Below are 25,916 nucleotides of genomic sequence, written 5' to 3' on the forward strand. Positions count from 1 at the left end.
GCTTTGTATGTGAATGTTTGGAACTCACCTGCCAGAGCCTGAACAGATGGCTGATCGTGAGTGCTGAGAAGCTGAGCTTGAATAGTTTCTACTACTCTTTTAAATCTGCGACTGGGACCTAAAGGGGAAAGAAGAATCAAGAGTCGGTTATGAGGCAGTTTTCCCCAACACCTCCACATTTTACGGTCCTTACTCACAATGTGATGTCAGAGGCTTTACCTCAAATCTGGAACAAACTTCCAGAAAACTGCAAAGCAGCTAAAACACTGAGTTCCTTTAAATCAAAACTAAAACCCCACCTGTTTAGAGCTGCTTTTGGACCATAATAAATGGAACATTGATCAACATATTGGATGTGTAATGATAATTTTAACAAAGGCACTTCACAAAATGCATACTTTTATGTTTTCATGATGTGAAGCACTTTGAACTGCCTTGGTGCTGAAATATGTTCTACAAAAAACCTTGATCGATTTACAAGGAGACCAGCTGTAAAACCAAAAGAAAGTCTGATTTAGGCACTTCAAAAGGCAGGTAAAAACTAGCTTTACAAAGTACTTACAGTACACTCTAATATGTAGGAGCCTTTACTGGAAATTACTTGCACTGTAAACTTAAACATTAGACTTTTAACTGTTCCAAGCTTGGAAGCGTGACCAACAAAGACTGAATGGCTTCCTTCACTTCCTCTGCTGCCATTGCTAAAACTACAGGCAGACTACAATTCTAAAACAGAGCAGAAAATCAACATCATTGTTCACAACTTCTTCTGTTCACCGAAATTCTACAGCAGGAATCCAGCTCAATGGGAGAAATCCCAGACAGAGCATTGAACGGGGCATTCTCAAGAAACCTCCTGCTACAGTTTTAATACACCAAGATCCAGAATGGCATAATATTTGTGATCTTTACTGTTTACTCCAGTTTGTTGCCATTTCTTCCTTACTGGTGTGATGAAAGTAAATATGGTGTGCATATTTTAAAGCACAACAGAAACACTAAATTCTAGTGTAAGTGGCTGCAAGAGTCAACAGATCCATAAAATCTGGGGTATTAGCAGCGGCCATTGCATCACCAGCTTGGAATATGGACGGTCTGATAAGCTCTGCCTGTTTACAGAAGATAACAGGGAGGGGTGATCCTCTTTCATGATAAATAAAAAAAGCCTTTTCTGTCATCCAGCTCTGTGAAAAATACAATCCAAAAGGAGAAAATGCCATCTATGTCTGTGGAGCGCCACATAAAAGTATTCACTATCTCTAACTTTTCACATTAATAATAAGGGCAAGGGGCACCAAAACAAAGAAGGCATGCATACTTTGTTCATCAAACCTTTTTCAAACAAACAAAAAAAAAAACAGAAAAAAGAACATTTACAGCCAATTATCATTTTTGACAAACTGCCTTTTTTTGATAGATTTGACATGGTCTGCCATATAAAATCACATTGAAATACTGTAAAATATGTAAAACCTTTAAGTTTAGGGGTATTAATTATTTTGCAAGGTCACTCACCTGCTAATAAAGTGAAGGTGACGCTGTAGATGCCCATCTCTCTTCGTCCTTCCCTCTCCGCTTGTTCCCTCTCTCGTTCTCTCTCTCCCTCAGAGAAAGCGATGTCCACCTGCAAAAACGAAAGCAAAAACCTGGACTTTAAACTCAACTTTTCAAACCTTTTGAAACCCTGTTTGACCTATTTTCTGTTGATGTTGGCTGGATAAAAAAAGATGTCAAGGCAAAAAAAGGAAATATGACCTGGAATTTGACAGGTTTCTGGAAGACAGATGGGCCACCCGAGGACTTGTATTCCGCCCGGAAACTATTCTGAGACACCACACTGTGGCTGAGGGAGGGGATCTGTGGAGACAATGGAGGAGATGGAGTCTCTTAAGACTGAAAAGACAAAGAAGACGAAAACGATGTGCGAAGCTGGTTGAAGGCTGATGGCACTCACTGAGAGGAAGGCGTGGACGATGTCCGCCTTGATGGAGCTGAGCGGCTTGTCTCTGATCAGGACAAAGATCTGCTCCTCCTTCTCCAGACTGATGAAGTTACCAAACCACGACCGCTTAGCCAGCCTAGAAACAACAAAACAAAAAATACAATAATTTTGAACCAATTTAAAATGACTTTTACTGTGTGTCAGACTTCAGAAAGGGCTTAAATGGGCAGTCACCCAGGGCTTCAATTTTTTGGGAGGCCCAGTGACTTCTTGTTCTTTTTGTCTTTTTTTTTTAGGAATCCATGTTTTGCACTGTATAATTTCACAATATTTTTGAAATGGAGATGAAAAATATCTGTCAACTGCCTTCCGATAAAATTCTCATCTCCCTTCAGTGCTCCTTCTAGGATTTCTCCCATTTACTTGGATTCCCCCAGTAGATTTTTAAACTGGGCTGATCAGTGGACAAAAGGAGAAGTTGAGAACAATTTTGATTTTCTGCGCTGTTTTGGAATTGTATTCTGCCTGCAGTTTTAGCAATGTCAACGGAGGAAGTGAACAAGGTCGTTCAGTTCACATTGGTCACATATCCAAATACTGTATTAACATGAACAGCTGCCTCGTTGGGCTCGGCACTTCTCTCCTTGCAGTGGAGGATGGTTGTTTACAGCACAGGCAATTTCAGGTAAACTTTATAGCATCGAGCTGGTGCATTAAACGTTAGTGATTGGATAAAATGTAAAACTTCAACAGAGCCCACGTCTCCAAGAAGTAATCTTTTTTCAATAGCTGTGAGCCAAGACCATTAGAATGGAACAAAGCGCAGTACAAGGAGCTGGTTTTCACCAGGCTACCCAACACATTAAAATAAATAAAAATTACACGTGTACTTACTCTGGACTGGACTCTGGAGTCAGACTGGACATGTCCTCTGATGTCGGGACTAAAAGAAACACAGGCAGAGAGATGGGATGAAAGATGGGGGAAGAAAAGCCCAGTGATTCTTGATGACAGACTCTAATTTAATTGTTCTAATTACAGCTTATCATGGCAGCAGCATTACTCAACACAGCTGAAGGCTGAAGCACACGCTCCTTTGACAGGAAGAGATGCTACCAGAGACTCTTTCCACCGTTCTGCTGTTATGAAGCTCATTGTGATGGAATTTAAAGTGACGTCAGCCCTCAGGTGAAGCACTGATTTAAAGAATACACTAAGTTCTCCCCCCCCAAGCCAAAGTCAAAGTCTACTTTATTGTCATCATATGTACTAGACATACCAACATGACATTTCTGGCCATTCCTCTAGTGAAACTAAAAATGTAAAGACATCATATACCAATAAGAATAAATAGTAATCGAAAAGTAACACAACAATAAGACTTTTAACTATTCTATTGTGTATTTTTCTTTTCCCCAAAAGACAAAGCAACATTACAACAATAAAATGGCCTCCAAAAATTCCAAAGTAAATAAGAACATTACAATATCAACAAAAAACATCTTCTGTAAATCTTCACTCACCTTGCAGTTTGCGCCGATGGAACCGCGGCGAGCCCAGCAGGTTGTTTTTGAACGAGTTGAGCCTCGTCCTCCAGTGGGTCGAGCTCGAGGCGGCCAAGTTACCGCTCCCTCCAGGACTGGAGGGCGGGGTCAGCGACAGCGAGGCCCCACCCGCCCCGTCCACTCTGGAGGAAGAGGACGAGGAGGAGGAGGAGGGAGGAGTGGTGGAGGAAGGGTGTTGGATTTGGTGCACGGGCGTGCCGAGCGGGGTGGGCAGGGGCGAGCCCTGCGGTGTGACCTGCGACACAGGGGAAGGGGTGGCAGAGGAGTTAGAGGACGAGTGGACGTTCTTGGACCTGAAGACGGACGGAGAGGGGAAGTTGAAGAACCGCGGGATTGGAGAGAGGACAGGGGAGGGGGAGGGGGAAGGAGAGCGTGGAGTCTGGAGAGGGAGTGACTTCATGGAGTGGAGCTGGGGCCGGTCAGCGGGACCCTTCGAGGGCAAGGTCTGGGTTTTTGGGTCGGGCATCGGGCGGGCGGGCCGAGGAGTGGTGCCACTTCCTGCTTTGGGGTCTTTGGAGGAGGAAGTGGAAGTGGAGGTGACCTCTGATTGGTTAAAGGTGAAGACCGGGCTCTGATGGGCAGACAGAGAAAGATGCAAAAAAAAAAAAGAAAAAAACGAGGGAAAGGGATGTGGGCAGATGAGACAGGAAGCAATGGTCATGAAATATGATTCATGGACAGAAAATATCAACAAGATATGTGACAACCTTTTTTACTTGCCTATTTTGAGAAATGGACAGCATGATGTGTTTGAAATGAAGATGTGATAGGAAGGCGGAAGAACATGGCTAGCACAAACAGACCGAGCAAGAGTTGCTAAGGCAAAGGTCACATCACAAGAAATTAATCCTGGAAAACAAAACTGATAGTTATATGCCAAAGTTGTTGATAATACATAAAGAAGGAAAGACTTGGTTCTTTCAAAGTCAGGTTCTGATGTGCTGCATAAATCCAGACAGGAAAGTCTGGGATAAAAGGCTATGAAGGACTCAAGCTAACGCCGTCTCAGAATAGGGAATATTTAAGAGCAAATTTCCACCATCCAACTATTAAACCACCATCAAACTAAATGTTTCTACAAGTTCAAGCTGAACCTTAATAAACACTTTAAAATTCATTAATTTTGCAACAAAACCGGGTTTTACATAGTTCCAATGTACTGAACTGAGCGTTTATCTTGCTATGCCAACTGTGTGGATGGTAGCTGTTAAATTGTCCCGCCACTAATCCATTCACACCAACCCACATAAATACGCCTCGGAACGTTCTTTTAAACATGCCAAACCCATAGGGGGCAGTGTAGCGAAAAGCTAAAACCTATGTCGGCCAATCAGATTGCTACAAAACAACCACGACTTCCTGCTAGGAATCAAAAATGGCGCAAGGAGGTTCATTTGTGTGTATGGATATACAGGTTGAACTACTTTTAAATACCGTATTCCAATATAAAGTTATTAAAACATTATTGGGAATCATGTCAAATAAGTATGTGGATATATCGGCGCATTATTTTTTGAAGACTGTAATGTGCGGGACACTACATTTGTGCAAACACAATTATGGCATTTTCTCAATTTCTTTTTTTGAAATAACTGTTTTTATTGACAGTAAATAAAGTTCTATTTCAAGATGGAACAACAGAGCAGAGTGATGTCAGGTCCTTACCCTGGGACTGCTGAGAGGACTAGAGGACAGACCCGTGGACGCACCGCTGACAGAACGAGACCTTTGGAAGAGTAACGCAAAGAGTCAGTGAGGTGAAGCAATCCAGATGTGTTCTGTCAGCTGGAACGCTTCTGAAACGGTGGCAGTAAATCCGTTTATACCTCTGGCTGTGGGCGTTCGTGTCCAGAGCCCTGCGAGGTGGGGTGGGTGACCCCTGTTCTGTGACGCTGAGGACCTCCAAGCTCTTTCTCTCTGGACGACACCGACCGTGACGCGTCAACATCGGGGAATCCACACGCTTCCTGGGTGGGTCTTGGACAACAATACCAACAACACAGAAACAGAATTTGAACTTTCCACTTCGGTACATCTAATCAAGGTAGAAATGCACCAAAAAAAATCATCTAGATTTTTTTTGGTGAAGTTCAAAAAAAAATTAGCTCCTAAAGCTAATTTTCAGCTTTAGGAGCTCTAGCTAGTCAGTGGCTGGTCAGGGAACATAGCTTCTGAAAGCACAACTTCTACACACTAACACACATTGGTGTGGAAGTTGATACTTTAGGAAGACCACTCAAAGTTAGAAAGGGTGTATATTCTGTTTTTAAATTTAAGATGAAGAGATTAACAATTAGCAAAACAAAACACATGCTGCTGTTTTGGGGAAAATCTCTAGCCCAGTGCTGCTTTAGCCATTCTCAAAATCATTTTGTTGTTATTTTGACACAGATGGTTTCATTATTGCCACCTACAGGTGCATCATGTGTATTACAAAATCTTCATCATGAATTTCGCAGACAGTTGACCTGATTCTGACAACGTCTTTTGATGAGAATTTTAAAGTATTGCATTTGAAATTTGCAATTACGCAAAAACGTTTTGAGACTCACTTGAGGTAATTTTTGGAAATGACCAAAAATGGAAATACAACTGCAGAATAAGTTCTGAGGTAGAGAACTTAACTTCACACGGGGGGACGAGTCTGTCAGTTGTTCTGAGATGTGTGGTCCATGCTAGTTTATTTTGTTTGTTATGGTGATAAATAGCATCAATATCAGACAAAATTACATTTTACGTAGCCTGGTTGATTCGTTCCAAACCAGTAGATGGAAACACATCCAATGCGCATTTTCCTTTTTTTTTTTTTCCTGTTTTGCAACATTTTAAAAGTTTCAGAAGTCATGTGACAGTAGAATAGAAACATCTCTATTATAGACATAGATAATTTAAAGATGGAAGAAAAAAAAAGTGGATTTAAATAAGTATCTGGAAATTGGGAACTTCTTCATCAGCAGCAGACTTCAGCAATAGGACTTCATCCTATTGCTTTATTTCTTCTCATCATATAAAAAAACAGTCATCTCTATCAGAAAGTTAACTTTAGCTTTTCCTCTTCCTTTTTTTAGTAATTTAATTTTAATCCACTTTCAGTATGTTTTGTCAAAAGAGTGTAATGACCTGGGCCCAAACTCAGAAAGCAACAGAAAGAATAACATTTTAAACAAAGTAGCTTTATCCTCTTAAACCTTGTGCAGTCTGTTCTGGAACATTCTTCTAAAGTGTGACATTTAATCTAAGAGTCTGCATTCTGTCAATTATAAGTGCTTTTGAGTGAAATAAATCCACCAAAATTGGCTTTGGTAGGTCACTGCTGAACAACACTGGAGGAAATGAACCATAAATCTCTGACTGTTGCATTTTTAAATCAGAGTTTAGGAAAGCTAACAGGTTCTGACAGTTCTGCATGTTCACCTCATCAGACCAGAAGGAGACGAAAAACAAACTTCTCTTACCAAGGTCGTTTCTGGGCGGCAGGTCCTCATCTTCGCAGCTCGGGTATCGCTCTTTTCTATCCAGGAGGAGGTAGTAGATCATTTTCTCCTGGTTCTCCCTGCAGACCAGAGAGCAGTGAGAGAAAGACAACAAGCTGGCAAAAAAAAGAAGCAACAGGAAAGGACAGTTCTCCAGTCAGGTAAAAACATGGACTGGTTGGCAGGCATTTCTGTAAAGATTCTATATCCAACCAATAAGCTCAGGGTTTCTACTCCATCATGTTACAGGTGTGTTCTCAAAGCTGCAGTAGGTAAAGTATGCTTCTTTTCTTTTTTTCTTTTTTTGTACATATTTGTTAAAACTATCATTATGTTCTGACAGAACATGAAACAGGTAATGTGTAAATAAATTGAGATCCTCTGTGTGTTCCTACTGCATTACTGCATTTCCAACAGGCTCTGCTGTGGAGGAGGAGCTGTGGTGTAGCAGAGCACTAAGCCCCTCCCCCTGACTGTGGTTGGTTGTTCCTGACCTGGATTGAAGTATTTCTGTAGATGGCAGCAGGACCGCAGGAAGAAGGCAGAGGAATTTTCACACAGATTATCCCTCATGTTCTACAGTCAGGACATGATGACAGTTTGAACAAATATGTAAATAACATATCGTATCATACACTGTGACTTTAAATGATAATGTCATTTTGTAATTATTGCCAACAGAAGGTTGATATTGTATTCACATCCCATTTCTTAGTTGGAGCATAAGTCAGAACTTTCCTTGGGAAAAACGTACAGTAGCTTTCAAAAAGTATTCATGGACCCCAAACCTTTTCACTCTTTGATATTTTGCAGCCAGAATGTCCAATTTATGTGATACATCAACACAAAGTGGCAAATCGCTTTGCAAAATATCTCAAGGCCAGTCAGACTGAATCATTTTCAAGACTTTCCACAAAATCTTAACCAGGATTAATTTCCAACTTTTCCTGAGCTGTTCTGCCATCACATAATGCTTTTATCTAAAAAAATACTCTTCTCAAAACAAGTTAGAAAAATAAGAAAACAATACATTTTGTGATTAAAATAAAAATCTGAAAATGGAAGTAGTACTTTTTTACATCAATATTCAAGAATTATTGAATTACTAAGCTACTGATTTTGCTAAAAAGTTACTTTTAAGTTAATCTTGCTTCATTTCAGGTGTACTAAGATATTTGCAATAGAAACTAGACCAAAAAAGTTCCAGTTGGTTGAAGGGACGTCAGTGAAATGTTCACAGCGTGGAAAATAGTTTTATAAACTAACCCTACTTTAAACTGTCTCCTTGCAAATCCACGTCACACAGAGACTTTTATTGCTAGAAAATCCATTTATATAACAGCCGTGAATAACTTTGTTTTGCTCCATGTCATACAGCATGAAACCCCGATGACAGACGCTGAAGTCTGAGGTTGGAATGCAAGAAAATCTGAAAAAGTTGAGGAGGTGTGAGCAGAGCTGCAGCTTTTCAAAAGGAAGTGAGTGAAAATCCACAAACAGAGGAAGAACAGGGACATGGACGGATGGACAGACAGGGAGACACAGGCAGTGTTGTTACTGTCCACTCAGGCAGGTAATGAAGCACAAAACTGCCCGGCTGCATCGAAACAAATGGGATAACGAGTAAAGAGAGAGAGAGAGAAACAAAAAAGAACAGAACACAGGAACACACAGTCAGGAGTAAACCGACAAAAACACGACTAGAGTCGAGGCTTTAGAGGATTCTCTCTCTCGCCTCATAACTCCTGCTGCTGTGTGTCGTAAGAAGAGGCTGAACGGGTCGCATGTACTCACTCCTCACTTGTAAGGTCCTGTGTGAGCTTCACTCGATCTCTGAAGCAGCCTAAAGAGTACATGCTTTCCAGGACGTCTGGGTCCAGGTCCGACAGGGACAGGATCCTCTTCACACACACCCGGCGAGGCGGCGGCTGCTCCGGGCAAGGCTCGTTCCGGCCGCCCCTGGCAGGAAACACGCACCGGCTTTAGAACAGAGTACCGGCAGACATCTTGGTTAAAGTCGGAGCTGACGGTAAAAGCGAAGTGGAAGAAGAAAAGCTGGGGAGAGGTTACATACTATCTGTGATCAAAACCCAGAAAATGGTGGAAGCCATGTTAGCCACCATGATGTCATGGTCAGCTGCTCATCTCTTCACACTATGAAGCCTACTATTCTAAATCCACTCTCTCTCTCTTATAATCTTTTGTATCTCTCTTATATTCACTCTCTTACGTTCCTCTTTATTATCATTACCTAAGTGAAGTTGTTCTCCCCCAGCCTTCTTCAAATCAGACAAAATTCGTGTCAAACGTTTGTGCAGCAGAAAGTTTTGTTTGTGCCGCTATCATTTAAAAGATATTAAGAAATGTTTCCAGAGGTCATGAAAGGTCAACCAGCCCCCCTCCCCCCACCAGCTTCAAAACAGATAAAATTGGTATCAATCAACTCAACTATGTTTATGCAGCAAAACTTTTGTTTGTGCTGCTTTGACTTTGAAAATATTAGTGAAAGTTTAAAGGCAATTTTGATTTAGTAAAAGTGTGTGGGTGGGGGGGAGCTGGCTGGTTGACCTTCTGACCTTTTTTGGCTCAAAATGAAACTCATTTTCATTTTGGGCCAAATCAAGGTCATGAATGCTCTTAAAGGGCCGGTAAAGCTCGTTCACAAACTGTTCAAATATCAAGGATTTCTTAAAATTAAATAATATTGAACATCTTTTCAGTCCCTCCAAGATTTTATGATTATTTTGTGATTTTTTGCAATAAAAATCAAAGTGTTTGTGAAAATAATTGGGAATATTTGCTACATTTGCACTTATTTATGATGGTAAATGTGACTTTTATTACTTGCTGGATAGATCATGGACTATAATCTGACATTAATTAAGGCTGAGGCAGCTGCTTAGTACAATTAAGAAAGTTCCAATAAATCTCCAATTATGCATTAGTGTAAAAAAGGGCAAGGATTTGTTGATTTTCAGTGAATTTTCACAATCATTTGCATGAAACCGGAGGGAGTGATTGATATAATTTAGCAGTAAACAAATAGAAACTGAGTTGATTTGATTGATAAAATAATATTTAACCACACTTAGTGTTTAGTCTAGAATTTAGAGGGCCACATAAAAAGTTTGACACATGTGACTTAAAACAAGCTCCTTTGTCTTGAAAAAATTCTTAAAAGTTAGTTTTGAATTATTTCAAGTGTACCAAGATGTTTGCACAAGAAACTAGACCAAAAACACTTGGTAAGATTTTGTGCGTTGGCAGTGTTAGCTTACAGTCAAAGCTGGTTTAACAAACTCTGATATACTTTTATGTTTTTTAAACATCGAACCAGAGAAGTCTGAAACATGGCACCGCACCTCAAAACTAGACAAATGATGTTTTCAGGTTATAGCAAAATAAAAAAGGGCAGTGATTGGAAAAAAAGGAAAAGGAAAAAAAAACAAAACATAAAAGTGTTACAATAAGAAGCCAGAAGACAATGTTAATGTACTTACAGGTACCAGTTGTGTTTTTGTATTGCTTCAAGCTGGAAGAAGAGAGAATGAACATTATTAGAATGTGAATAAAACTGTTTCATTAGCGTAAAACAATTTGAACATTGTTTTTAAATATATTAGTTGCTCTAGTTTAAATCATACAGCCGATCTGACTTAAAGAAACCACAACACTGTTCTAACAAAATGCTAAATGAGCTCAATAACAGCCACCAGATTCATGTTACAATAAACAAACAGAACAATAAATTTTAATATTAGCTCAATTTAAAACCACAAAGTTGAATCTATTTTATAGACGATGATCAAGAGATATTAGGAGCTTATCATGTTATAACCTAACCCTGCTTCACAACGTCCTACTGTGTTCCTCAGTTTAATTAATATTCTCTATAAAAAAAAAAAAAAGCTGTCACAGAACAACTTATTTCATTTACTGACGTCGCAGTAAAGGGGTCTGAAAAGAAAAATTGTGCAACAACTTTTCAAATTTTTAATGTTTGCTATCCGCAGGCTGCTGCTCCATGTTTGCATGACCTCCAGGAAAGTTTTTCCTGCAGCTGTCCCACTTTGTCCCCTCATATATTATACACCCTGCAGCAGGAACTGCACACGGCGGAGAGCGTTGCATCAGTGGCGCGCTGCGTCTCTGGGGGCCACAGAGACGCAGCAGCTGCCGCTTCGCAGACACAGAGAGAAGCAGGCCTGCTAGCATCCTGTATCCTGTAGCACGCAGTATGTTCCCTTCATCAGCAACATCCTCTGGTTGCTGACTGGCAGGTGGTTCAGTGAGATCCGGCGCAGGCTGAGCTGCTGTGGTTTGGGTGGAGGAGCAGGGCAGGCAGACGGAGGCGCAGAGAGACAGGCTGACCTGGTTTCAGACTCCATTAATCAACAGCTCATCAGACCAACTCACAGCTTTGATTAAATCTGTTGTCGCTGAATGAACCAGACTTTTATCTCACAGTTGTTTCACAGACTCCTCCTCCTCCGAAGAAGAAGAAGCAAATGATTAAAACATCTTCTGCTCCATGAATGTAAATTCAGTTTTTTTCTTTTTACGTCCTTCAGTTTAAAACGCGTTGGGTTTTTAAAAGGCTCTCATGTTTTTACAGCTGCTCTGCCTCTGGAGGTCGCCACTGCTGCCGTATTGTGTTCATCGTACTCACTCCTGACTTTGGAAAAGAAGCAGTGACAGGGAAAGAAGATACAGATTCCTGTTCTCATCCATCCATCCATCCATCCATTCATTCATTTTCTGTACACCCTTGTCCCGAGTGGGATTGGGAGAGTAGCTGGTGCCTTTATCCAGCTAATGTTCCGGGCAAGAGGCGGGGTCACCCTGGACAGGTCGCCAGTCTGTCACATGTTCACAAACAGCAGCAGCCAAAATGAAACAAATTACAGCTAAAAAAAGGATTTTAAATCCAGAAATGCTAATTTTATGGCACCTGTAATGACAGGGTAGGAGCGTAAGAGACAAAAGGTTTTTCAAGTCGCCTGCTTACAGACTGCTATATGTAAGCATATCAACAAAAGGTGGAGTGCAAGAAAAAACTGTGGTAGAAGCAGCAGTAGGTTTATAGTTCTGCCTTAAAAGTAATGTTTTATAGGTTTGATGTAAAGTTCAAATTAGGGAGGCACCAATCCACTTTTTTCACTTCCGATACCAATATCAGAAGCTTAATATCAGCCGATACCGATCCGATACAGAAAAACAGCTGAACATTTAAAAAACATTTAAGATGTGTTTCTTTTAAACACAGACATAAATGTAGTGAATTACATATTTATTTGCTAACTCAGGAATTCTAAATATAATGTAAAATAAATGATAAAGCCTGACATGAGAGTATGAAGCATAGCACTAGACTGAATAGATCTGCCTCTATGGATCAGGCACATTGTCACCAATACCCAGTCTAGAATGTTTTTCAATATGGGTAGTGGTACCGATATTAATATCGGATCGGTGCGTCTCTGGTTCAAATTGAACAAGAAACTGAGTTTTTGGGGTTTTTTTCAGCTGCACATATCAAAATCAACCAAACTTCTATCCTGATTTACTGAGATGAACCTTTTTATAGAACTTCTTGTTCCAAACCACCAACATTCTTTAGCTGCCTGACATCAAACCAAAGGCCAGTCCTGTCAGGAAGGACCGTGTTCCTGCCCTTCAGCAGCACCCGAGGTCCCTCCACTCTACTCCACTCTGCTCTATCTGTGGACCGACTTGTCTCTTCTTCTTCCTCTCTCGGTAAGGTCTCGTGTCAGCTTTCATTTACATCCCATCTTAAAGCAAAGCCTGGGGGCTGCATGTTCTCTTTTCTCTCCCTCCGCCCTGTAAATGCCTCCTTCATCCTCAACGTGCAGCACAAAGTCAGACGTCTTTGTCTTTTCAGTTAACGCTTTTGACTTTTCGCCACAAGGAAAACACACTTATTCATTGCACGCAATCTAAATGGAGATTAAAAGAAAAAAAGAATCCAGATGATCCAGATGTTTACTGTGTCCCTACACGAGGCAAACTTTCTTTCAAAAGGATTTGATTCATTCACATTTGGCTTAGTTTTCACCAAATTTATTGGTTTTTGAGAGAGCAACCTTCAATATGTCATTATCAATATATGACTTGAAAATGGTCTCAAATCATCCATTAGGCCTGTCGCGATGCATTTTGCTGGATGATACATTGTCCCAATAATTATTGCGATAAATGAAAATATTGTTGTTTTATGACCTTTTTGAGTATTATATCAATAATGATATAATAATGCAAGTTCATCCTCTCAAAGATCAATAAACTTTAATGTCCACTTAACACTGGAACTAGAAGATATTTTAAATATCCAAAATAAAACACAACAACCAAAAACAATGAATAAAAACGGAAATAAAAACCACACGATCAAAAGTGTAAATGAAATGGGTTATGATGTCTCTGTAAACAGAATTAAATTCAAAAAACATGAATCATCAAAATGAAAATGAAATTATTGAGCTTACTTTGATTTATCATGCAATTACTTGATTAATTGCTTATCGCAACAGACCTAACAGCAATATTATAATTTATCCCAATAATTTCTGGAACAATTTATTGTCCAGCAAAATTTGTTATCGTGACAGACTTATGTATTCAATTAATTTACTAACTTTTGCAAACAATCATATAGGTAAAGGATATTCTAACAATCCTTTTGCTAATAATAATAATGAACCAAAACGAGGTCATCATATATTGCGGTAAATTCAGATTTTTCCAGATTCAGTGCTTCAGTTGCCTTGTTTTCTGTCCGCCTGTCTTGAGTTCTGACTTCTTACCGTGAGTCGTTTGTCAGGGTTGACTTCTATCATCCCTTTCAGCAAAGCTTGGCAGTCAGGCGGTATGAAGTGGGGCATGTGGAAAACTCCGCTCTTCACCTTCTCCAGAAGCTGCCGCAGGTTGTCGTGGTCAAAAGGCAAGGCACCCTGACATGGGACAGGATGAAAAACAACATGATCCGATCTGATTTACGTATCACTTTGCTGTTAGTTGTTTCTGTATGAATGTACTGTAATGTCATGAAGCAGACTTTATTCTGGTACAGATCTCCCACTATAAATGGCAGACATATTGATCAGATGCAATTGATAAAATAATTTCAGGCGTGATGACATCAACTTTTACTGCCATAAATGGAAAACAGCTTTTGGCAATCTGGTATCAATTTTTATCCCTTGCTAATAGAACTGGGACCAATGACTATGATCCAAAGTGACTCAACTGTTAGAGAAAAGCTGATATAATATACAAGATGCATTTATTTCAACACAGTTAATTGTGATTTTAGGAACTCAGTTCAGGTTAACACTTTAAGCAGTTATCAAGTAAATATGAAATGGCTTTCCTTTCCAAATTTATGAAAATATTTGCAGGTTTTTCTACTCTGAGACAATAAGACCTCAGAGTAGACTGTGATTGACAGACATCAAGAGCAATTCTGGATATAATTTTTAAACAAGTAACCTAATTAGTAGCCTAAACACAAAAATACAATGTTTCACCCTCCACTTGTGGAACATAGAGTTTCATGCAGCTAGCATGTCATGTCATGGCAAAGCTAACTATAAGGAACATTGACTTTGGTTGTTCTTTTTGTTTAGTCTTTTTGGTAGCTGGTGTTCTCGAGCCACTTCTATTTACTGTCTATATAATCCGTCTGGTTCAGACAATGTGCCATCACTGATGACACACTTTTAAGTATGACTATACATAAGTCATTGTTTAGCTATAAAAAATGTTAAGCTAGAAATTAGCACACAACCAGACTCAAAGATCCTAAAAGCTGCAGAGCCAACCAGAAATTTAAGTGTAGCTATGGCTACAGACTAAAACACCCGCAGAAACTCTATTGCAAAATTAGCCCACAGCAAATATCTTGTAATCAAGTAAATTTAAAAATGCTTGAAAAGCACCAAAAAGATGCATGCTTCTCTTTTAAGTAGGTTGTTAAATTTAAGATCCATTGACTAAACTGTATTAGAACTACTGTCAAATGAAATGCAGGGTTAGCTCTCTATTATTGAGTTTACTGTATATTTCTGTATTTAAATCTGGTATGTTTGCTTTGTACAGTGCACTGAGACAACCTTCGTTTTGAACTGGAGTCATACAGAATAAATAAAGTTATGTAATTGAACTGACATGAAATAAAATCAGACAGCTGCGGCTCAACCAAAACCCTATCGAAAGACCCTTGAGCAACACCAGGAAGTTGGAACATGTCACATCAGTTTTACACCAGTTACTTGCTTTTGCAGCGCATATAGATAAAAATATTATTAAGCTATAAGACACTCAACGAAGCAGCAACTCCCTGAAAATGAGACAAGCAGAAAGTGTTGGCTCCTTTAAATCGAGACTGAAATGATTATTTTGTTTACCGAAGTTTTTCTGACAAATTTAAAACCTTGTTTTAGCCGCTCGTCTGGATTCATTTGCTTCAATCTTGCATTTTCTTTTTCACTACTGGGTCAGTTTTAATGTAATTCCTTCAACAGTTTCCTGCCTTATTTTGTAATTAGCCTTTCAGTCTACAGACCTGCTTCAGGAAAGCATCTTAAACTGCCCTGTGTATGAACGGAGCTTTATAAATAAACTTGTTTCGCCTCTGCACAGCATCAATCACTTAAGATTCCCCGACTGGTTTTATTCCTGTAGCAACAGTTCCTGTAGCCCTCTAACCTCTGCAGTGCGGCATTGGCTCTTCATGAAATCAATCCGTGATTAAGTAAAACGCGGCAGAGACGCTCGTTTGACTCTGACTGGTACCGTCCCATCAGCCGATCCCATTGGAAGAGCTGGCACGCAGCTTTGAAAACAACTGCAATGCTACGTTTTAGCTTTGCACGGGTTAAAAAAATTCATCCATTTCTTCCTCAGCTTATCGTCAGGATCACTGTACGTTCTAGTTGTATACAGATGTAACGATTTTTAAAAATGTCAACTGGAAGATCGCTCTGGCCTTACATTCTAGTACGTCTGCCACAGCGGAATGATGGTAAAATCTTTGTCAGTATAAGAAACTGTTTATTAGGATGTTCTGAAATAAACTGGGGTGTTCCACAAGGCTCACGTTTAGGTCCTACTCTTTTTTATTGTTGATACGCTGCCATTGGCTGGTGTCATCAGGAGATATGGGATTCATTTTCATAGATATGCATGGATTGTCCTTACTTTCCCTGAGCTAAATCAGGACAAAATTGAAGTTTTAGTTATTGCTACCGAGAATACGAGAGAGAAACTCACAGCCCAACTTCCAACACTCAAAATGAATCCTTCACATCACATCAGAAACTTTGGAAAACAGCACTTTGCATTTTAGTTCCTAACTCACTGAGCCTAGGGTGCAAATCTTTGTCTACTTTGCAGTATTTCCATGAAATTAAAATCACACGTGAATAAATCTGTTCACAATAAGTCATTAAAAAACATGCCACACAATGGTCCTCCAACTACTTCCTGTTGTCTTCTTCTTTGTGGCTTGAATCAGTGGCAACATCCACTTGTTGATCATGTGACTCGTGTGATACGAAAAAAAACATGTTTTCATTGAAGTTTTGGGAAATAAACCAAATTTGATATGGTCAACCCCCTAGGCCCCCCCAAAAAAACACCTCATCCTAGCACCAAACTTTTTATTGAAAAACAAGTTTTGTTGAAATTGGCATGTTTCCACTAAGCAAATTTATTTTCTAAATGTCAACACAGAAAATGTGTTGAGGAGAAGGAAACTTAATGCAATGTGTGAGAGGAACAGGTTTAAAAACAGAGAACAAGCTTGTGAGCAGCAGGATCTGACAACGAATAGTTGAAAACCGGTGGCTTTAATGCAGGGAAGGTGATTAATGGCATGTGGGGAGTGTGATGATGAGGAACAGTGGGAATATCACAAAAAATAGGAAATATAAAAGAAAATTGACTCAAACTCCATATGATCATGACTGTTTAAAAACTGAAGAATGAACAACATGCAGAATTCCAAGATTTTTTTTCTAATCAGTATAAAAAACACCAGAAGAAATTATTTTAACTGTAATTTAAAAATCCAACATTTTAAGAACAAAATAAAATGACTCCTTACCACAAGCAGAGCAAACAGAATAACTCCACAACTCCAAACATCAGCCCTGCGACCATCGTACCTCTCTCCCTGAAACACACAGCGGGGCAGCAATAAACATCCAAACACACACACTCACACACTCATTCAGAAAATATACACTAGGAGAGAAATAACTTACCCTAATGACCTCTGGGCAGGCATAATGAGGAGAGCTATGAGGAGAGAACAGGAAAAAAGGTTCTCAACAGTTTCACTCTAACCTTCACATCGTTAGAGTGAAACAGAACAACACTTGATTCTAAATGCAACAGAAAATCAAACGTTAAAGCAGAAAATTCTTCCTAATCCTCATTTCTTCTGATGCCTGGATGGTTTCAAAACTTTAAGCTCTTAATGAACAATACAAGTAATTACGTCACTTCTCCTGTTAGAGAGGTGAGACACGTTCAAAGATATTCCAAAATTATTTTGTGAAAATTTTGGCTTCAGGAAATAATAATTAAAAAAAATAAAAATAAAATCTCATTGTTATTAATAGAATTCAAGTGGGGAAAAATATCAATGGAATAAGCCTGAAATTTGCAAATCTAAACCAGATATACAAGCACAGAGATGATCTTTTAGCTGCTATATGTTGGAAGCTGTCAGATGAAATATTGTTTTCATGAGTGAAGCATTAAAACCTGAGGAAGTGCAATAAGGCAAGTTTTTGGGTTTATCATTTTATAATGTTTCCTAATCAAACAATTCCTTATTTTCCCCTTTGAATAAATAAATAAATAAATAAATAAATAAAGACCCGAGTGTTAAATAGAAACCTGCCGTTTCTGCTTACCCACAGCTGGTCTCCAGCAGACTGTCTCCAACTTGAAGTGAAGCCATGCCAAAGTCTGCTATCCTAATGTTGTTCTTCTCATCCAGGAGAAGATTCTCAGGCTTCAGGTCTCTGTGACTAAAAACACACAGAAAAAAAAATAATGCTATGTGAAAAAATAACGTTATGTGACAGCATATGTCATAAGATTACACACATCTGAGCTCATAAAAACGCCTTTGGCTCTCAAAAACTATACTAAGCATGTTCTAATTGACATATGAAACCAGTTGATATTTGAATTATATACACACTTATAGCTGCTGCTGATGATAAATGATAAATTGTTTACATAAAAAATACATTTTTAAAAAAGAATTACAAACATAGCACGCAAATGAATAAATACCATAAATTAAAATGCAAATGTAAAAATAAAAGTTATTATACAAAGAACATTAGACATTTACATCTTTGAAGTAAAAACAGATTTCCTCTTGATTTTATTGGAGAATTGAAGGTGGCTATACTCTTAATTATATAAGTATCTCCTTCATATCTCCTATAAACTGCATGTAAAAACATATTTACTGTAAAAAAGTATTAAATATAAGATACCAGAAAAAAAAAGAAAAGAAACACGATATTACTTATTGTTCATGTTTCCACCTAGTTCAGGCAGATGTTAGGAAAATAAAGCATTTTCCTAAAATGTTTTGTTCTCAAAAAGTGACAAAGCATTTTTTCTGAAAAATGCTTTGTCATTATAATTATTACAATATATCTATTATAATGTATGTTTCTGAAAATAATTGTACTCTTGTCTGTTTTCAGGAATGGGTTGGAAATGGGCTAAAAATAGATGTTGCCATTTTCTGTTTCAGTGCCATGTGGCTCAGATCACATGTGGTGTTCCTCAAGGCTGTGTTCTTAGTCCTCTTATATGCAATATCTACATGTCCCCCATAGCTTAAACTACAGGATGTTTCAACAGTACTACAGTTATGCTGATGACCCACAATATCATCAGCATACTCATTAATGTCATTGTTAATGATCTTCAGCTACTTTAATTAGAGTTTTATCAATCAAGCTTTTTACAGACCATATGGAATGACTATGGCAGAAATCGAGGGCAGAGATGATTTGTCTGAAGAATTTCCGGGCCTCTTTGGGAGTCAGCCTGCCTTTCTTCACCAAGTAGTCAAACAACTCTCCACCAGACACATGCTCCAACACCAGATACCTAAGAAAATAAAATTAAAACAAGGAATAGTTTTCTGCTTCCAGATGTGGTCATTCATCTCGGTTTCAGACAGAAACACGGCAAACAATGCAGCGTTCTCTTATTTTTAGAGTGCAGTAAAGATCCAGACACAAGGATACTCACAGGTATTTGTTATTTTCATAGACATCATAGAGCTTCAGAACATGAGGGTGCTCTATTAGTTTAAGAATAGCTATCTCTCTCTCCACCTGCACAGAAGGAGGGAGGGAGAGATACAGAGAAAGGTTAGGAGAGAAAAGAGAAGGTTACAAATGATGGAGATGGAAATGTCAGACGGGAGAGAAAGGTAAACCTGGTGTACAGTGAGACTTAAAGAGCAGAGAAGCAAGTCTACAGAGGAGGTAAGGCGAAATGCAGAGCTCTCCAATGCTGAATAGTTTTTAGTTAGCTCAGTCATTTTAAAACAGAGATAATTAGTGACAAGCAGTGGGGTGAGCATGAAGCTAAGACTTGTAGAGCTAATGCTAGTGTTCACCACCGATACGGAACCCCATCCGACCCGTTACTGCTTATGTACCCTGTACAATTCCTCTGAATAACTCTACCAGTGGTTTAAGCGCTTTGACACATAAATATTTCCCTGTAATATTTCACAAACACACAAAGAAAATGGATCTTTGAAATTTCCCCATTAACATATCCAAAGACCTGTTTTGTCTTTGTTTGGCAGAAACCATCTACCATCTATTGAGACACTTTTGCTCACTGGAGCAAAAGTTAGCGATTGCGTGATCTGATTTCACCCAATCACCAACATTTTGTATGTAATGCATCAGGTCTATGAAGTTGACAGGAAATTGCCATTAACGGTGAAGTGCTTGGTGGGTGAATGCATACAGGTGGAGCGGAGACTCATGCTGATACATGCTGTAGCTGACGCTGTGTGTAGCTTTACGGACTAATCAGAAATTAACTTTCCTACCATCCCACTCGCAACATGTGGGTGGTGAAATGCACCATGGTGTGTACAGCTGGCATGTGTGTTTCTGTGTGACCAAGGTGAAAAATAACGTTGCTAACAGAAAAGCTTTAAATGTCTTTGCAAAGTGAGAGATCATCTATTAAATTGGATGAAGATGAACACATAAACTGGAGCATAGACATTTTTTAGAAGTGTCTTTGTGAGCTCTGCTGATTTCTTATGAAAATGACCATTTCTTCAGATTTTTGTATAATTTTTGCCCAGGTTTGTCCAACTTAAAAAGTGAGCTATTATTGTTACAGGTTCATTTTTTAAAGTACAGTAAAGTAATTGTAGGGACGCACGAATATAAAAATTTGGGCCAATAATAACTTCCTGTTATGGCAGTTAGCTACCAATATTTTACTTCAACAATTTTTTTTATTCAATTACTCATTTAATTGTCAGAATAATCGATAGATTACTTACTTACTAAAATAATAGTTTACGACAGCCTTTCTAAAAGTATTGAAGCATAAAATCCAAAAACTCTCCCGTTACATTTTCTTAATCTGAATTATTGAGGTTACCAAAATGTTTTTTTTTTTTTTACAGAAAACAAACATATCTCAGTGTAAGACGACGTTCGTCTCACTGAATAAATGTACTTTCATGATGTGGAAGTAGATGATAAATTTATTTTAAGGTGTTTTATTCAACCTTTTCAGGGGGGAGCCTGAACATGTAGGACAGTGTTTCCCAACCCTGGTCCTTAAGGCACACTGTCCTACATATTTTAGAGGTTTCCCTGCTTTAATGTGCCTGATTCAGCTGATTGCAGTTCAACAAACGCCTGTTGATCAGTCATCGATTGAAAACAGCTGGGCTGAAGGAAAGAAATACCTAAAACATGCAGGGCAGTGAGCCTTGAGGACCAGGGTTGGGAAACACTGATGTAGGGCATTGTATAGAAGTTAATGTTTACCTGTCCTGGTTAAATGATTTTTCTCGTTATGGTTTGTCTCAGCTTTTCACTGTTTCACCTCTTGACCCCTACAGATCTCTGCTCTCCAGCTCGTCATCGTCGCCTTCCTCCTGCCGTCAGCTCTGAACTTTCCTCCTCCACATCTCAACAAGAGCCTCATCTGCAGCTTTGTTACATCACTCCTATTAATAAGACACTCTTCTGTTAAGTCTAGTTAAAGCGCCGAGTCAAATGTTCCCTATAAGATCAGTTTAAACATGTTTCTCTGCTTATCTTCTAGACTCTACCGAGGTTGTGTTGTCAGGTTTTTGGGGTATTTAACAGAAAAAAGTTTGTCACTTTTGCTTATCAGTTCTGGATTTTCTAAAAAAAATAAAACTGAATGAGAAAAATGGAGTAGATTTTTCACAATAAGAACGTTGACCTAACTCCTGCCATAAAAAGGCTCAACATGGTGTTTGCTTAGAAGTCCTAATGGGTTCTGAATTTATTCTGGATGGTGGAATTATTTAGCTGAAATTGGTGTGAACTGAACTCCACGGATAAGCTGTAGCTCTGATATCATTGATAATATTGATGATCCTAGCAGTCCAACTAAATTCCACTTTAGTAAATATCAACTATAACTCGGAAGTACTCTGAAAATATCCATATCCAGTTGTGTGCAGCAAACCTTAACTCTCAAAAGAGCGCAATTATTTCAAAGTTTTGACAATATTCACACTTATTGTTTTAAATGACTGATTTCGCTCCTAAAGCCAGTCATTTATGGCATTAGCTCAGGCAGCTGTCTGTGACATGCCCTGAAAGAGTCTGCCTCAGAGGAGAACACGAGGCCCATCATTGATTTTCGCTCCACACTCAGGGATTGGGTATTGAACACTAATGCTCCCTGTCCTTTAAATAGGCTCCATGGGGCTGAGCCACGGTGTGAAATACAGGGTAGAGCAAAAATGTTCATTCCTCTTTCAACCTTTTTACTTTTTGTTACATTACAAATGTAATACAGAGTATTTCACTTGAATTTTATGTGTTTATCTGGTTTTCTCGTGTCTCATTCTAAGCAGTTAGCTCAACCTGAGTTAGCTCTGTAGCCATGACGCTATGGGCTCAGGCTACTGGATGACAAACTGACCAATTTTCCTCACTTTCTTCTTCTGCTACGCTCCAATTTTGCATTAACTTATGTTATTCCAACTGTTAACCTTTTGTTTTCTCTCCATAGAGGCTAAATCTTCTATGGAGATTTAGATTAAATCCAAACAGAAGGTCAGACCCTATGAAAGCTAAATCTCTAGCTTCCATAGGGACTGGCGTTCTTAGTCTTGCTGTGTTTTTTCTCCACTATTTGCTCAGTAAAGGTGCATCAATAAATATTAAAGATGCACCGATCCAATATTAATATCTGCATCAGTCTTGATATTGAAAAAAAAAATCTAGATAAGGTACTGGTGACGATGCCCCTAATCCATGATGTCAGATCTATTCAGTCTAATTCTATGCTTTGTGCTCTGGGCCACGTGATGCTTTATTATTTATTTTACATTATATTTGGAATTTCAAATTGCCCTTTCTGAACTATTTGAAAGGTTTGTTGAAGTTTATTTTTACAAGTTTGACTAAACTTTTTGTCTTCGTCAGTTTCAGTTCCTTTATTGATTATTCTACGTTTGCTGTTCTGCTCCTAATTTGTTCAACAAAACTGAACAAATTAAAGTTGTGTTGTGTTTGACCAAACTTATATGAAGCTATTGTTGTATTTAAGTGTTCTGTGCTGATGCAGAGATATCAAATAAAATTGAAGTTGAGTGTTTTAAAAACATTTTAAATCAATTCAGCTGTTTTTCTGCATCGGATCGGCATCAGCCAACACTAAACCTCAGGTATCGGTATGAGAAGTGAAAAAAGTAGATTGTGCATCCTGAATACATATCAATACATTTGAAAATATGGTTAAATCCAATTACTGTGCACATTTTAGTGATACTAATCACCCTTCTTTACATGTCCTTAAAAAACAGATTACACATAGGAATGCTTTTCATGAGCTGTATTTGCGTTTGTGGAGCTATGTTTGCTAAAGAAAAGGTTGTAGATAGTTCTTATGCTCACTTTTATCACATTAGTATCACCAAAAACTGAAGTCCACATCGCCCAGCCGTAGTCTAAAGGTTCTGGGTGAGACAGCACTCCTCCTTCTCTGCCCGCAGCCACAGCAAAGACGCCGAGGTCGAGCAGAAGTTTTATTTCAGTCCACTTTGTCTGCAGCAGCTCTCATCAGAGGGCTTCATTAGCAGACTGAAATCGCTCCTATTGTTCAGCGCAGAGGCAGTGCCCACACACTCAGCGGCCTCAAGACGCACCGACAGGCTTTTTACTGACACAAAATAACTAACCACTCCTCTTGCTGCTTCTGCAGAAAACCACGACAGACACAGACACACGTGAATATCTCAGTCAGAAACCCGAACAGAACCGGGCGCCATACCTTCATTAGAACCGACTCGGAGAGCTTCTCTCTGTTCACAATCTTTATGGCCACCTTCTGCCCCGTTATGCAGTGGACACCCAGCTTCACCAGTCCTGAGAGGCAGACAGAGGGGGAACAGGAAGGAAGTAAAAAGTCATGAATAATTCAGAACATTTGGGGTTTTTTTCTGACAATGTCACAAACGCTGATCAAATAAAACTCACTCATTCAGGAGGACTTTCTCCACACGTGTCATTAAAATCAATCTGGTTGGCATCCATGAATATAACTGATAACTAGGACTGCAACTAACAATTATTGTATTAATCAATTCTGATAATTAATCGATTAATCTGGGAAAAATTGACACATTCCACAGATTTTTCATTTAGCCACTTAAGCCTTCTTTAAATGTAATATTAGAAATGCATTAAGAGATGCAAAAACAATTAAATTCTTTTTTTAAAATAAGAAAATAAACATTTCATTGCATAAAATGCAACAATTCCTTTAGTGAACACTTGATCATTTGTAGCAAAGGATGAATCTGCAGCTAAAAGATCAACGTGTAAATCCCTGCTTGACTTAACATTGATACTTTTTTTAATCAGCAAATGCGCCATACATAATTTCCACAACGTTGCATTGACAACAACGCTCATATGGAAGTCGTTGCCTATAAAAAAAGTCTCAAAATGATTTTCTGTATCAGTTAGGTGTTAATGAAGTCAGCTAGCTGAAAAATGAAGTCAGCTAGAGCGCAGAGATAAAAAACAAAGCTATTTAAAAGAATACTTTCAAAAAAGATAACAGATAACAGGAAATAGTAAAATTGTGCTGTGTTATCTTTTAATCCTTTGTAAAGTTTTTGTGGACCATGATGGACTTAAAAATTGTTGGCTGCCTTATGGCAGGATCTATGTTCTCTAGGAAAACACACAGAGACTTAGGATGTTATGCTAACTGTGCTAATCTCTACTACATGATTTAAAAATCTCTGAAAGTTAAAAATAAAATCAGTTTTGTTTTTATATTTAGATATGTATGAAAAGCAGAAAGCGGACTATAGCGCAGGGCATTATGGGTAAATACACCCAAAACAAATGTACATAACTAGCGCTAGTGAGAGAAATGGCTCATGGTCTTTTGCCAAAGACAAAAGAGAAATCCAACAACCGCTAAAATTTGACGCCACTCCATATTTTGTTTACATTTCATGAAGAAGGAAGTTGCGCTCAGTGTCTTCTTCAGAGGTTTTCATGTTGTGTCGTTCAGTGGTTCTTGGTGCAGCGCCCCCACAGGTGAGTGGGAGAATAGGTTGATCAAAAGTTTGGTTCATTTAACACAGTGCAGTGAGAAATTTTGGTCTTGAATCGACCAAACAGATCATAGACCAAGATCATAGGTCTTTAATCATATTAACAATGAACAATTTTATTAAATAAATGTTGGGGACACTTGCTTTGCTATATAAATTGAGATAATTCTGTTATTTTCAAATGTTCAGTTGGATTCAAAACTACTACCTCTATCAATGAACACACAGCAGAGTGTGGAGCGAAAATGCGTTATAGTCCTCGGAAATTTTAGTCAACGCCAGAATCAGACTGACTCAAAAGAAAGTGTCAACTGGTATCAGCCTGTAGCAGACTTTTCGTTGTATCCCTATTTGATACAAATAGACTGAACTTATGTAGCGCTTTTCCAGTCATTTTGACCACTCAAAGCACTTTACACTGGAGTAGCATTCACCCATTCACACTCACAAACGCGCACACATTTATACACCGATATACATATCAGTAGGCAATTTGGGGTTAAGTGCCTTGCCCAAGGGCACATCGACATGTGGCAGGAGGAAGCTGGAATCAAACCAACAGATCGCAAGACGACTACTCTTCCCACACAGCCAGTCGCCCCATATGTATTTATATAGTTAATAAATACAAATCAAATCGGAGTTTAGTTAGCTTTATGAAAACATTAAATTGGAAATTGACCTCAAAATGGTTGGTGAACAAAGATTCAAATTATATCTTTAATACTTGCATTGAGCCTGACTGTAAGTGGGCCCCCAAATACATATCTGCCCAGGGCCTCACATAGCGTTGCACCGCCTCTGATTTTAGTTGTATGGGTGAATTTAAATTGGGCCCTACCTGTCTGTCCCTTCCCGAGGGTCTTTTCCAGCCGGTAAGGCCCCACGTACTGGCTGGACTGGCCCACCGTGATCTCTTTGCCGCTCATTCTTGCCAAAAGTAGACTGTGCCCCCCGCGAAACTGTCCGGCAGATCAAGATCACGTGTGTACCGGCGCAACGCGCCCCCCCCGGGCGCGGGGGGGAAAAAAAAAAAAAAAAAAAAAAAAAAA

At 38.9% G+C, this 25,916-nt stretch overlaps 1 protein-coding gene and 1 long non-coding RNA gene across 5 annotated transcripts in view; one reads left to right on the top strand and one right to left on the bottom strand.

The window, feature by feature from the left end:
* Positions 1–25,910, bottom strand: part of LOC103149215 (serine/threonine-protein kinase BRSK2-like) — a 32,763-nt gene extending 6,853 nt beyond the window's left edge. The window contains exons 1-19 of one of the 4 annotated variants that reach the window (XM_016679777.1): positions 25,706–25,910; positions 23,565–23,659; positions 19,293–19,378; positions 19,008–19,148; positions 17,924–18,040; positions 17,267–17,300; positions 17,107–17,175; positions 13,805–13,951; positions 10,481–10,512; positions 8,775–8,939; positions 6,963–7,060; positions 5,334–5,484; positions 5,173–5,233; positions 3,466–3,742; positions 2,837–2,885; positions 1,955–2,078; positions 1,756–1,857; positions 1,516–1,624; positions 29–118 (exon numbers count right to left, since the gene is read on the bottom strand). In XM_016679777.1, coding sequence (XP_016535263.1) covers positions 29–118; positions 1,516–1,624; positions 1,756–1,857; positions 1,955–2,078; positions 2,837–2,885; positions 3,466–3,742; positions 5,173–5,233; positions 5,334–5,484; positions 6,963–7,060; positions 8,775–8,939; positions 10,481–10,512; positions 13,805–13,951; positions 17,107–17,175; positions 17,267–17,300; positions 17,924–18,040; positions 19,008–19,148; positions 19,293–19,378; positions 23,565–23,659; positions 25,706–25,793 — 2,035 coding nt within the window. In that variant the 5' untranslated portion in view covers positions 25,794–25,910. Of the gene's footprint in view, positions 1–28; positions 119–1,515; positions 1,625–1,755; positions 1,858–1,954; positions 2,079–2,836; positions 2,886–3,465; positions 4,079–5,172; positions 5,234–5,333; positions 5,494–6,962; positions 7,061–8,774; positions 8,940–10,480; positions 10,513–13,804; positions 13,952–17,106; positions 17,176–17,266; positions 17,301–17,923; positions 18,041–19,007; positions 19,149–19,292; positions 19,379–23,564; positions 23,660–25,705 lie in introns of all 4 variants that reach the window. The other 3 variants (XM_007568261.2, XM_016679776.1, XM_016679775.1) reach the window with 3 other exon arrangements.
* On the top strand, positions 2,988–8,763 carry LOC107838204 (uncharacterized). The gene is made up of 4 exons (XR_001664263.1): positions 2,988–3,130; positions 7,067–7,141; positions 7,230–7,252; positions 8,358–8,763. It is a non-coding gene; the product is annotated as an uncharacterized LOC107838204 (long non-coding RNA).
* Positions 25,911–25,916: the final 6 nt, after the last annotated feature.

This window comes from Poecilia formosa, unplaced genomic scaffold (genome assembly GCF_000485575.1).
Source record: "Poecilia formosa unplaced genomic scaffold, Poecilia_formosa-5.1.2 Scaffold220, whole genome shotgun sequence".
Taxonomy (NCBI): domain Eukaryota; kingdom Metazoa; phylum Chordata; class Actinopteri; order Cyprinodontiformes; family Poeciliidae; genus Poecilia; species Poecilia formosa.